We start from the raw sequence: 12,708 nt of genomic DNA, 5'->3' as shown, positions 1-12,708 counted from the left end.
TAGTTTGTCAACAGGACATCTTTAATTTAATACGTCTGTTGTCTTTATTCAAATTACAGTAATATACTTGCTGAGATGACCACCGGCTGCAGCCTGGACAGCTAAAACTGACAGCTGTACTACTTGAAGCAAACTTTTTTTTTTTCTTTTTTCAGTTTTTTTCTCCTTTTTTAAAATTATCCTTGCAACAGAAAAAAGCACATATGCCATGAAGAAGTGTGGTGTGGTGGTGACGTCGTCAGGTAGGTAGGGTTATAGTGCTGGTCTAAAAAAACAAAACAAAGAAAAACAGAAAAACAAAAGAAAGAAACGTTGCGCGCGTTGTACATGTTGTAAAAGGATCACAATATGGCACATTTGGTCCACGTTGGTAGTTTTATCTCATTTTTAAACATGTAATAAACAAAAAGAAGGAAAAGGAAACAGCTCATAGTTGTACGTGTTGTTTTTCCCCGACAAGCACAGCATTAATGACAGCATATTGAAAACAAGACTAATCTTTAGGTTTCTCTCTTTTTGTTAAAATCTTGGTTCGTCAGCCAATCGTTTGTTTCTATTCTCCCTGGTACAGTATTATTATTATTAGTAGCTTCTTTCCATCCAAAATGAAGGGGGGTGAAGGGATTGGGGTAAGAGGGGGTGGAGCTTTGTGGATGATTGACAGGCATGGCTTTGGACATTCACAGGAAGTAGTCAGGAGTGCGTCTGGTCACATGGGGCTCGCCGCGACGGGGGGCGGGGTCAAACTGAAGGCTGAGGAGGCAGAAAAGGTTTGTGATTAGACACGATTAAAAAAACCTTTTCTATATTTTCAAAGTGAGATAGAAGGTGTAAGCGGTAGAGAGCCAACTTTAATGCAACATATACAGCATTATCAGTTTCTCTGGTTTTACTATTTATAGACATGTCTTTTGAGTTCAAAATGTTTACTTTTTTATTATTGTATTTTATAAACTACTGACTACTGAAATTCTACAGACACTGGAATGGCTGTAGAGTAAAATGTGGAGATTTCTATGTAATATAATTTAGAATATTCTTACATCCTTTACATTCCAGACTGCAAATATCCAGTAACACGCCATCAATTATTTGAATGCAAGTGTAAACTACCGTGAACAGATAAGAGCACTTAGACTCTGTTTACTAAGTTGCAAAAGTTGGTAAAACCTCCTCTAGTACATTTCTCTTTTATATTTAACGTTCTTAAAATGTGCATTACTTTATTTTATTATTTATATTCAAAATGTGACTTATAACACCACGGTCAATTCTTGACAATAAACTTGGTTCTGATTTATATATTAAAAAGAAGGTGAGCATAAATATTTGAAATATGGACGTGTGCAATTTCCAAATCGCAGTAAGCGCAATTTGAAAGTCTGAACCTATAAACAGTATTCTCCGGACATAAACAAATCCTTGTCTGATGCAGATAATCTTAACAAGAAAGTAACTGCACCACTTCCATGGCTTTCACTTTTATGCATCTTAATTATAAAATAAGAACTCAGAAGATACAGGTATCTCACAGCGCTCACACTGGCAGTCTGTACGAGTAGCAGCTAATGGAGCCAGATAACCTCCCAGTTATTCTGACTGAAAATATCATTTTGGTGCACGTTATGAATCACAACGTAGACTTTTTAACTCAGTCTGTATCTCAGCCCTCAAGTGAAAGTGAAACCAAATAAGTGTGTATACTTACAAAGAGTATTTCAGAGTGTCGTCCAGTTCCATGATGGCTGCCTGGTTTCCGCAGCGGTAGCAGTAGTTTGGAGCACTAAAGATGGTCACCACATTCTTATCATGACCCCAGTTGTAGCCCTGAAAGTGCAAAAGCATGTTCATGGTTAAATGTTTTCATGATCCTACTGCATGACTATTCATCCGTAAAGGGACAACAACACTGTAGCATAAATAACAGTAAAGTAGTACTAAAGAGTTCCCATTTAAAAGTCTTGCTTTTGAAAGTAAAACTCAAAACATTTTAGCGTAGAAATTCACATCAGTTACATAAAGTTCTCAATATGCTGAATGGGTCATTTTAGAGTAATACCATCATAGCATTTTAATTACCACTGCGTTGATGTGCTCATCACTTATTGCTGCTGGTAGAGCACTTTAACGTTTACATTTCTGGATATGATGCCCACTGAGGATCAATAAAAAATCTCTTGTCTTAACCTACTATTAACTCACAATGTGTTTGTGATTATATTTGGATGTATGCGTTTGAATCCGAAAAGTATGGGAGAACAAATTCACTCTTTTTTATTGTTAAAGTGCACTCAGGCTGGCATCAACCAAAGTAAACAGGCGGCGTTAGCTTTCATTAAATCACCTCAATAAAAACAAAAGCTAATATTTCTGGATAATGCTTACCCAGAGAGAAGTAGTTTCTCTTATTGATCATGAATACAAGTTGTGCATTAAAAACCTAAACATTTTAGCCTTAGATGTAGTGGAGTAAATGTATAGTGAGACAGTTGATCAATATATTGAGACAATGGTCGCAATCCATCATCATACAAAAGTGAAAATACAGTTACATGCATCGTTAAAATAAGCCTTCATTTTGAAATGTTGAGCTGAACGCTTACTGAAACTTATCTGATATTTAAGGCCGGGTTTTTTAAACAATACAATCATTTTTCTCTTTAAGTTTCCAACAGCCAAGTAAGATTTGGACTTGAACACAGAGCTTGTGTCGGATGAAGTTGGTACAGAGACCGCGACTGAAGGAGTACTGCACAGCTCCAACTGCATTACATTGGGTTGCCATGGAGACGCAAGGGCTTTCGGATTCTTCAGTCCACTCCAGTCCACTGAGCATTTGTCAGTTTGTCGGAAATGAAAGGACTCCTGACATCTTTCAGAGGAGATTCAACTACCGGAGTTGTTCTATAAAAGAGCAGGAACTAACACCAAACGTCATTGGCTAGTTCAGTAAAAGAAAATGCAATGACACTTTAAGAAATGACTAAACTAGATCTGCTTTATACATTTGAGATGTGCTGCTAGTTTAATCCTACAAGATAGTACACTGAACAGTTGTTACGCTTCTTTAAAACCTGAACTTGATGTTTTTTATAAACCGGCTGCATAATAATCAAAATAACCTTCAGGTGCATTTCTATTTTACAAATTGTTATTTTTCTATGGTTCCTTTGTCAACAGCAGTCTGTCTTTATCTATCTTTGTTAAAAGGTACAAAAACAACTAAGGCTATACCAAATAGTTAAACGCCTCATTTATAGCATCCACATTCAAAGGCCGTAGAGCTCTTTACTTTTTCAGAGGAGTATTAATGCAAGGTAGGCGAAAAAGCTTTGCTGGAAAAACTGCTAGCTTATCTGAGCACAGCACTCGAGCGGATTCCTCACCTTAAGGAACAAAATAAGGACCTACGGCTGAAGATGGCGCTGTTAGTGCGGCCAACATATCGGCCTGGAAGTCAACGTCATACGAACATTCTTTCGGATGAATGTGTGCAGCCGAGCTAGACGGGAGAGTATTTTGTATAAACAAATTGGCAAATGCGTTTTGCCCCCCCGCCACGTCGTGTTTGCTAGAAATGTTGTGATGTAGTCCCGGTGTCTTGAATGTCAAGTGAACACAATGCTCAGCTTAAACAAATACCTATTGAAGAATACTTTGCCTGTCAGAAATGGGCTGTGCGGTAATTCTGAAGGAAATTTGGCATTGTGCACTCATTATTTTGGCATGCAGTTAACAAAGCAGCCATAGTTGTTATAAAAACTGACCTGTTGCCAGTACTACTCAATGTTGTGAAGGAGGGAAATAATGGGAGTAATAGGTACACCGGTGATAAAAGGTGATGCTTTTGCCTTTTTCAAGTGTTGTGCCGATTTTAATTTATGCCGATGTGGACTGGAAAATGGACTGATAATATTTATTTTTAAAACTCAAAAGAAGAGACAGAGAAATCTTAAAGTTGGTGTGGAAAGAGGTGGAGTAACGACATATGGTTTCAACTGTTGTGTGTGTGATGTGTGTGTGTGTGTTACCTCCATAACCAGCTGATGGGCGCGGGACACCAGAGTGAGGCCGTTGGCATGGTTGAAGGTTTCAGAGATGTCCTGTCCAAAGGTGTAGCCGGCACCTCGGGGAGAGATGCCCCACCCACCACGATCATCGGGGTCCGACCACAGCAGGTCACACATGGGGCCCTGAGAATATGAGAGGTTCATGAATTCGTTTTTATTTATCTTTTTGCCCACTTAAGACTCTATTGAGCTTTCTTTCCAGATATTGAACAGCCAACAACACAACAGACAAGCAACAGCAGCATGGCACAATACAAATAAATGCAAAGAGTATCACGTTCACAAATAATCATGGCTAATAGATTTAGTGTTTTTGTAGGGTATATTCACAATCATACATTGAGATATATTTGAACCACCTTTGAGTATACAAGTCATTTCTTAGTCTCAAAAAAAATGTCTCTCCATCATGAAGCTTTAATGATTTCAATCCGATTCCTGTAAGAGGATCGGCTTGTTTCCACTTACAAGTGATTGCTTTTTTAACTGTCAGTGAACTTTTTCTGAATGTATCACTCCCTGTTAATTCTAGACTAGACAGGAGAAAAGGGACCTGTGACTCCGAAATATGTTGTATTGTTCTTCATCTATCAATCCAAAATCAGTTACTCGATTTAGGATTTTGAAGGAGGTAGTTCTGGTCTTGTGCAAGTGACTATGGACTAAGGGGGTTAGCATGGCTTACAGATTTTAATGTGTACTATGGGGCGATGTAAAGAAAACGATTGATTACCGTAATTTTCGGACTATTGAGCGCACCTGAATATAAGCAGCACCGACTAAATCAAAAATAAATAAAAAACATTGTACATAAATATGCCGCATGTCTATAAGCCGCAGGGGTCCAAGTGTTGTACCATGAGATATTTACACTTTTTTATTTTTCATAGTTTTAATTACCACTTTTTGCCAAACAGTGTCTAAATTGAACAGCCTCAGAATGGCTTCATCACACAGTGCCTGTAACACGGCAGCAAGACAGCTTACCAGAAAAAGCCATTCATCGTTATCTTAATTTTCCCTTTGCGCACTAAAACCATTACTCGTCTTCTTCAGTGTCTGAATTGAACAGCCTCAGAATGGCTTCATCACACTTTCTCAGTCTCTCTTTCGTTGCCGCTCTCAATGTCACTGTCGTCTCTAGGCGCACTCGTGCTGTCCTCTTCATCACGCAGCAGTCCAGTCTTTCCAAACCCGTTGGTGATGGTGGATTTTTTCACACTGCTCCATGCTGTTATATGCCATATGCATGGCAGTTCAAAACAATCAAATGGTAGCGTCTTCCTCGGCGTATTATCTCTTCCACCTGTCTGTCTCGCTTTTGCGCTTCCTGCTAGAGCGCCCCCTGGTGGCCGGTAGCTCCTAAAAATCTATAGATTAGCCGCATCATTGTTTAGGCCGCAGGGTTCAAAGCGTGTGAAAAAAGTAGCTGCTTATAGTCCGGAAATTACGGTAATACTTTATGCCATGGGGCTGTATTTCTGTCACTGTTGAACTGGGTTCTTTTTATTAACAAGGACACACAAGATTTGGAAAAGTAAGTCATTGCAATTGTTTTTACTAATATTGCAATGATTTACAACATTTGAAGGATGGATATTTTGACACATAATTCTCCTCATCGTTGAAAAAATAATGTGTTTTGTTAATTATGTAGAATAACATTTGTAGGAGGGATATCTCTGCAGCTCCACAATACTTCATGTAAAATAATATTTTACCACATTTATCCTTTGACAAATATTTTACTCCCTGTGATTTGAACATTGCACTAGTCCTCATTGCAAATTAGATTTAATGTTGATAAAGCGCTAATACACACTGTGCTTTGTTTTGACTAGATCCCATAAACACTTTCCTGCTGCCAAAGGCACTAAAGACAGCCCTAAATGTGGATTTATCCACCACTGAAAATAGTTCCAGACAATCCTGTGAGTCAGCCTAATGATGTGTGTGTGTACCTCATGTGGGACTTCTTGCAGGCGGTCCAGAGCTCGTATGTGATCCAGAGTGTCTATGGAGGGAGACAAACCTCCGTGGAGACAGAAGATCTGAAAAATACATAAAAAGTGAGGTCTCTGAAGTTACTCCGCACTTTGAACACGAGAGGATGTTTGAAGCTTCACAATCTGAAAGGGTTTACTTTGACAAAGCCAAAACAAAGATACAAAACATAAATTGCATCGTCTTCATCACAAAGACAGCTACTGCCTTAAAAAAAACACGCGATTGTGGGACAGATGAACTTGGATTTCCTGGCTAAGCTTCTTACCTGTCCGTCCACCAGTGCGGTGAGAGGCAGGTAATCAAACAGGTCTGTGAAGTACTTCCAGACATTGGCATTGCCATACTTCCTCAGACACTCGTCGTAGAAGCCGTAGACCTGTGTGATCTGCCGCGACTCGTGGTTCCCTCGCAGGATGGTGATTCGCTCCTGGAAACGAACCTGATGGACACAAAGAAAAATGTAGTTACAGTTATGATAGAGTCCACAAAAAGCAATAGGTTTTCCTCATTTGATTTATGATACGTACATGTTTTGTCATTCAAAGAATCATATGGAAACCTCAAAAAAGGAAGCTTCCAATATTTCCATCAAAACAACATTTTGTTTAGACCTGCTGCAATTGTTTACTTTTGTTTGAAAAAAAATCAAGTTCAGCACAACTGGAGGTCCTTTTTTTAGATGCAATGAGGAAGACGCGTCAACAGATTTCGTCCCTGCTTATCAAACCTCAAACATAGAGCTCCAATTAATCTTAAGCTCAGGACACAGCCAGAGGATCAGTGTGTTGCGGTAGAAATGTCAAAAAATAATCTGTTGTCCTTGTCCTATGCTCTATTTCTTGACCTCTGTGTGAAACATCACGGGGTTAAGGAATAGTGGATAGGAGAATTCAAAAGGACCTAGGAAAAGAGGCTGCGGTGCTTTGAGAATCTGACTGCACTTACACTATCCCACGCATTTATGATGTGCCAGCGCACGTTGTATGCGAACACTGAGGTACTTTCGGGTCATTTCACTCTGTTAGGAACTTTCCAAAGCTAAACTGACAATTTGACCACAACCTCATCATCTCGAAACCTAAAATTCCAAGTAAAAACCAACAACAGCTCAGGCAAGTGATGTGTTCTGCCAATCACTCAAGAAAGTTTGCTGTCCGAATAAAGGAAAGAGTTGCCCATCACAACTGGCATAAGTCTAAAAGCAGCTGATGAGACCCAACAGACCTCAATAACAGCGTGAGACGGACCGTTTAAAAACATACAAAATCTATTTTCCAATATTGAAATAAATATAACAATAGTCTTGTTTGTTTGTAGTAACTCGACGATAAAAACTCCAAACTGTGTCCTCTAAAAAATGTTCAATATTATCCTTTTTACTCGTGATAGGCAAATAGGCAGGGTAATGAAGTGAACTTTGTCAACATCCAACATGGGAATCCCCCCCCCCCTGGAAGTGTCTGGCGAAACAATGTTAATGTCGGTGAGGGTGCCTGTGACCACAACAACTCTGCTACTGAACAACATTTCTTCCTTTCTGATTCCTACACATCAAAATGGTATAGTTCTTGCTGGCCTGAAGTCGCCACACGATGTGTCCATTAACCATTGGGTTTTAACTTTCCTAGATGTTGTCCATACGGAGCTGTCAACAGCCAGTATCCAGAGAGGATAGTGTGAGTGTGTGGCTTGCAGCGGCATTGAAAGTCAGCTGTGATTCCTTTTTCTCGTTTCTTGCGTGTGTATGTTTGATTTTATGCTACTAATTTCTTATTGGCCAAGCTCCAGGCCACGGGGATCCAGGGAAGGTGGGTGTTTTTTTTGCAGGGGAGCTGTTTACATGTTCTTCCATGTGGTATGTATGTAATATACAATGTTGTTCAGCGTTTTCGCCTTACATACATAACATTTTGATTACAAAAGATACATTTCAAGTCAAATTACTTGCAGCCAGGACCAGGTTTCCTGGAGCGATTCAAGCAAAGAAATTCCTAAAGTTGAGCTGAAAACTTTATAATTATATTTTGAACATATACTCAAGAGTACGTTGCTGTTTTACCTTTAGTGTGACGAGCAGGGTGACCGTCTCCACTGAGTAGTAGCCTCTGTCAACGTAGTCTCCCATGAACAAGTAGTTGGTGTCGGGAGACTTGCCTCCAATCTTAAACAGCTCCATCAGGTCGTGGAACTGACCGTGAACATCACCACACACCGTCACAGGGCATCGCACCTGAGGAAGCAAGGATCAACGTTAAAAGGTAACTGCCAGTTCAACAGTAATAATACAACAAGATCTTTTCTGCAGATTAACAAACAAGTCATTCAAATGTCAAATTTCCTTTACAAATACAGCTTCAATTTCCTTTTAGTTATTTACTAAACTATCTCTTCTGCAGCTTTTTCAATCTACTTAGTAAACCCTAATAACAATGGCAGATCAACTTTATCCACTGCCAACAACAACAACAACTCCAATACTGTATATTAAAATAAATTAAAAGGTTCTTGATAAGTTTGTGAAATGCTATACTTTCCTTCAAATTATACTTGTTTTTTCTTGCATGTGATAAAAGCTACATCTTATTTCAAGGTCCACTTGATTATGAAAAGTTCTGAAAAAAGCTATTAAGTTGATGTTTAATTTTGGTTTCTACAGCAATTTCCAGGATGACGATTACTTTAATATTATATTTACTTGCTTGATATCTAACTGTAAAAAAAAGACTATGTAGTTAGCTGATATCCAGGCTAATACTTTCTTTTCCTTCTGCTGTTAATAATTATACAGTACATTTAGAAACTGAAAGGAATTGAGAGACAACTTGTACAATGGGATTGTTTCACAGTTAGCGAATTTGGCACATTTGAAGCTAAATCATCGCTAGACAATAGCTGATGGGTTGCAAGAGTGCATTTGGGCAAACGTGTGAAAAAAGGGCCAGTAACATAAAAACCACAAATAGAAACTCTTTCGACACCAAATTCTGGTGCCGGTTGGCCGAAGGTTTGTTTTGAAACTCCTTTGTGTGTTACACCCCCTCTATCTACACCTATCAAACCTATCTCTCTAATAAAAGTGAAAGTGGCAAAAGAAAATATATATATATAAAAATAAAAATATGTCTAAAGAGATTTCCCAAAACCAAAAACTAATCCTTTTTGTGTTTGGAAACAGTGTAATAATGGAGCCTGTTGACAGTGTACACTAGCTTGTGGGCCATCGGTAAATCAACACGGTTAATGTGCTGGATCAACAGACACTATGTTCTCAGAAGATAGCCGTTATTGAGAGCACTGACTCTACAAGCAGTTTCCTCATTCTTCTATTTCCACATTCCAGGACAACTCTTATGTGTTGTAAACAAGAGGAGGATATTGTATGCTACGATGGAAAGAAAAAAATGGGAAAACTAACACCTAGAACGGGGCTCTACTAAAAGACTATGGAAAGTACGACACACTTTTGATTGACTTTAAAACTTTTTTTTATTTATTTTAGGAATATATTATATAATGCTTTTAAATGTTTGCTGGCCGATTCTAAGAAAGGACTGAGAGCCTGCAGCTCAGCAGAGTTTACAGTGAAAACAAGGCATGATATTGTTCTGCTAATCGCACGCCAGAGGGAACAACAGTCAGCATCTAGATAACATTTGTGGTGTTTTTAAATATTTATAAAAGCCATCAATTGTACGAGTCAAACCAGAATTACTTTTTAACTAATAAACTATGCCGTGTTTCCTTCAAAAAAGGAACAACTCTCACCTTGGCTTTGGATTTTTGGTAAAATAACTAAGAAAAGTTTTGGTCACCAATCAATAAGTGTTACGTTTTACTGCTTCAATTGCGGGAAATCTCACCTCCTGAACGTTGGACTCCTTGGTCAGAATCTCCTTGGCCTGGAGAGGAAAAAAAACACACAGATAATTTATTAAAAATTGGCGACATTTCTAAGACCTTTCACTTACATGTGATGATCAGGCAGACAGAATGTTATAGAAAACTCTCGAGCCGGACACAAACAATAAATCATGTCACACTTGTCCACGTTTAGCCTCTATGACAGGCTGACAGGTTATTTTGAGGCGTTGAAGGCTTTGTGAACTCAAAGGACACCATCGATTTAAATTACTTGGCCGTGGTTAAAAAGGTTGCTGATGAAAATGAGGGAAAAAAAGCTGAACTTTGGTCCACAGAAAGCTAGAAAGTTTGCTTCCTTTCTACTAGGTTCCACAACACTTGGAATAGTTTATCAGTTTTATATCAATCGTCAAAATTCCTCACATTTGGGCTATTTTTTTTACTGAGCATATTAAGAGTTACTGAACAGCTTTAGATGTATTTGTCTTCAGAGTGATAAGCCACCTCAACCATTCCACAGATATTTTTGTATCATTTATCATATTTAGTGTTCCTCCCCACATTCATTTTTTCACCTAGAATCTTGATTGGTCTGTTAGGTGTACATCTTTAGTTAGTCTAGGTTAGCTTTCGTGTTTGTTTATTCTTCTCTTATGTTTTTTTTTTTTTAAAACAGTCCTCCATCTCCTGCACTGATAATGCAGTTGCATTTTATTGTAGGAATCTTCATTATTGTGTAAAAGCATTTAATCTAAACTACTGAACAAACTAAGGTTGAGGGCTTTTTTTAAATCTTTCATTCAATCAGTTCACAATGACCCACCATTTTTCATTCCCCACATTCAGGAAATGACCTGTAACCTTCCAGTAATACATTTTAACCCTGTAACTATATAATATATTGTGGGGGAAAAAGTGGAAAGGTCTATGATGCATAAAACCTACCCGACGAGTAATCTTTATGGTGCAACACTAAAGTGACGTCTGAAATAGGCTTGTCAGGTTTAAGCAATGAAACGTTGATCGATAAAGACAGGGCGCGGTGCACATTATTACCTTAATTATTATTAACACACGATCATTTTTCATACAGATTAAGAGTATACAACACCCAAAATGTAACATTAAACGAGTCCTGATATTAACGCTAAATGCAGCCATGTTAATAGTCAGGTAATTAAAATAGGCTCCGTCTATTAGCTGGTATGATGTAAAAGATGCGAATTTTCGGCCTGCCTGACATCAGACGACGGTTATCGGATGATTGTCGGAATTAACATCGATTTAATGGGTCTGACATTGCACTTAACAACAGTTGTATATGAACAATAACATTTCGCTGCCTAAGTGCTCTACAACATTAACAATCTCAGGATGACTGGTGAAAACGGGGCAAAAATAGCCGCCTTGCCACCCAGAAATTAGTCGGAGCCGCTTTCACAATTTAGGCCACACTGAAAGCGAGGCCGACTGAGTCAAAAATAAAAACCGGATAGTTGTAAACCAACTTACCTTCTCGCAGAGTGTCCGGACCTGGTTTTCCGATAGCTGCTTACACTCATTTAGCTGTTCGATCCATTGGTCTAACTCTTTAGTGAAAGATTTGTCTTCCATGACAGCCGCGGCGGTAGCTCGCTGAGCTAGCTGTGTTAGCTGAAACAAACTGGCCTGTGTCTCAACGCTAGCAGCTCTCTAGCCTTTAGCTCCTCGTATTGTTAACCCGATCTAGTCCCGCCAAATCGGTCGGAAATTCAACGATAACACCTCAAATTAACGAGCCGTTTACTCAACTTCTATCATGATAAACTACTGACGTCAAGTTACCAACGTTGAAAAACAGGTTATTTTTGCCGGGGGAGTGAAAAGGGTCGAATGTCCCCGATGCGACGGACCGTAGCGGCGAGAGGCAGCGGCGTCGCAAGCGGCTAGCCGAATAGCTAAGAGAGCTAGCCACAATAACATCCGGGCATTTCAGTAGCGCGCAGAATGAGCCCACCAGCGACACTGCGTGGAAAAACATTAAACTACAAGACCATTACAATTCTCTACAAATGGGACAAAACGGACACACGCGCGCGCACACACACACACACACACACACACACACACACACACACACACACACACACACACACACACACACACACACACACACACACACACACACTATTGAAACAAAATCCTTATGCTGAGACAAATAAACTACAAATTAAATTACATTTTAGTTTTCTAACATGCACTTTCTGAGCTACGGATTTATACAATTTTATAATTTCTGAATTCTGCATTTTATTTTTTACTATCAACATGTTATGCTTTGGCATTACTTCTTTTTTGTCAGCACCATCAGACACCAAAACACAAATACATTTCACTCACATTATGCCAGAACTATTGGAATTATATCAAACACACATTTTCATCCATGGCAGACAGTGAACACAATGAACTAACATAGAGCTCGGTCAGTTGGGACACTTTGTATAGACACAAAATAACCTTCCGTCAGTCACAGACTACTTTAACAGAAATCAATATTATTTTAACTCTGAACAGATACAGGTGTCTGCCTACAATTGTTTTAGAGCTCAACCCAAATGTGACAGTTGTTACAATGGAATGCCTTGTTCTACGCTGAAAATAAATTAAATATCAATTACAATTAAAGAAAACTGCATTTTGAACACCCTATATTTACTATTTTCATAGAGAAAAGGAACATACTTGTAAATGATTACACTTTATAACTTACTTAGATTTGTAATTTGGC

General features: G+C 38.7%; 1 protein-coding gene across 1 annotated transcript; it reads right to left on the bottom strand.

Moving 5' to 3' along the window:
• LOC134872990 (serine/threonine-protein phosphatase 2A catalytic subunit beta isoform) lies at window positions 1–11,886 on the bottom strand. The gene is made up of 8 exons (XM_063896370.1): window positions 11,451–11,886; window positions 9,938–9,976; window positions 8,137–8,307; window positions 6,343–6,516; window positions 6,032–6,121; window positions 4,032–4,193; window positions 1,709–1,827; window positions 1–753 (listed from the first exon to the last, which is right to left on the bottom strand). The coding sequence occupies exons 1-8, from the start codon at window positions 11,550–11,552 to the stop codon at window positions 681–683; spliced, it is 930 nt and encodes a 309-aa protein (XP_063752440.1). The 5' UTR covers window positions 11,553–11,886; the 3' UTR covers window positions 1–680.
• Window positions 11,887–12,708: the final 822 nt, after the last annotated feature.

This window comes from Eleginops maclovinus, chromosome 12 (assembly GCF_036324505.1).
Source record: "Eleginops maclovinus isolate JMC-PN-2008 ecotype Puerto Natales chromosome 12, JC_Emac_rtc_rv5, whole genome shotgun sequence".
In the NCBI taxonomy this organism is placed as follows: domain Eukaryota; kingdom Metazoa; phylum Chordata; class Actinopteri; order Perciformes; family Eleginopidae; genus Eleginops; species Eleginops maclovinus.
Note: the sequence above shows the minus strand (reverse complement) of the source record. Positions and strands in the feature narration are given on the sequence as shown.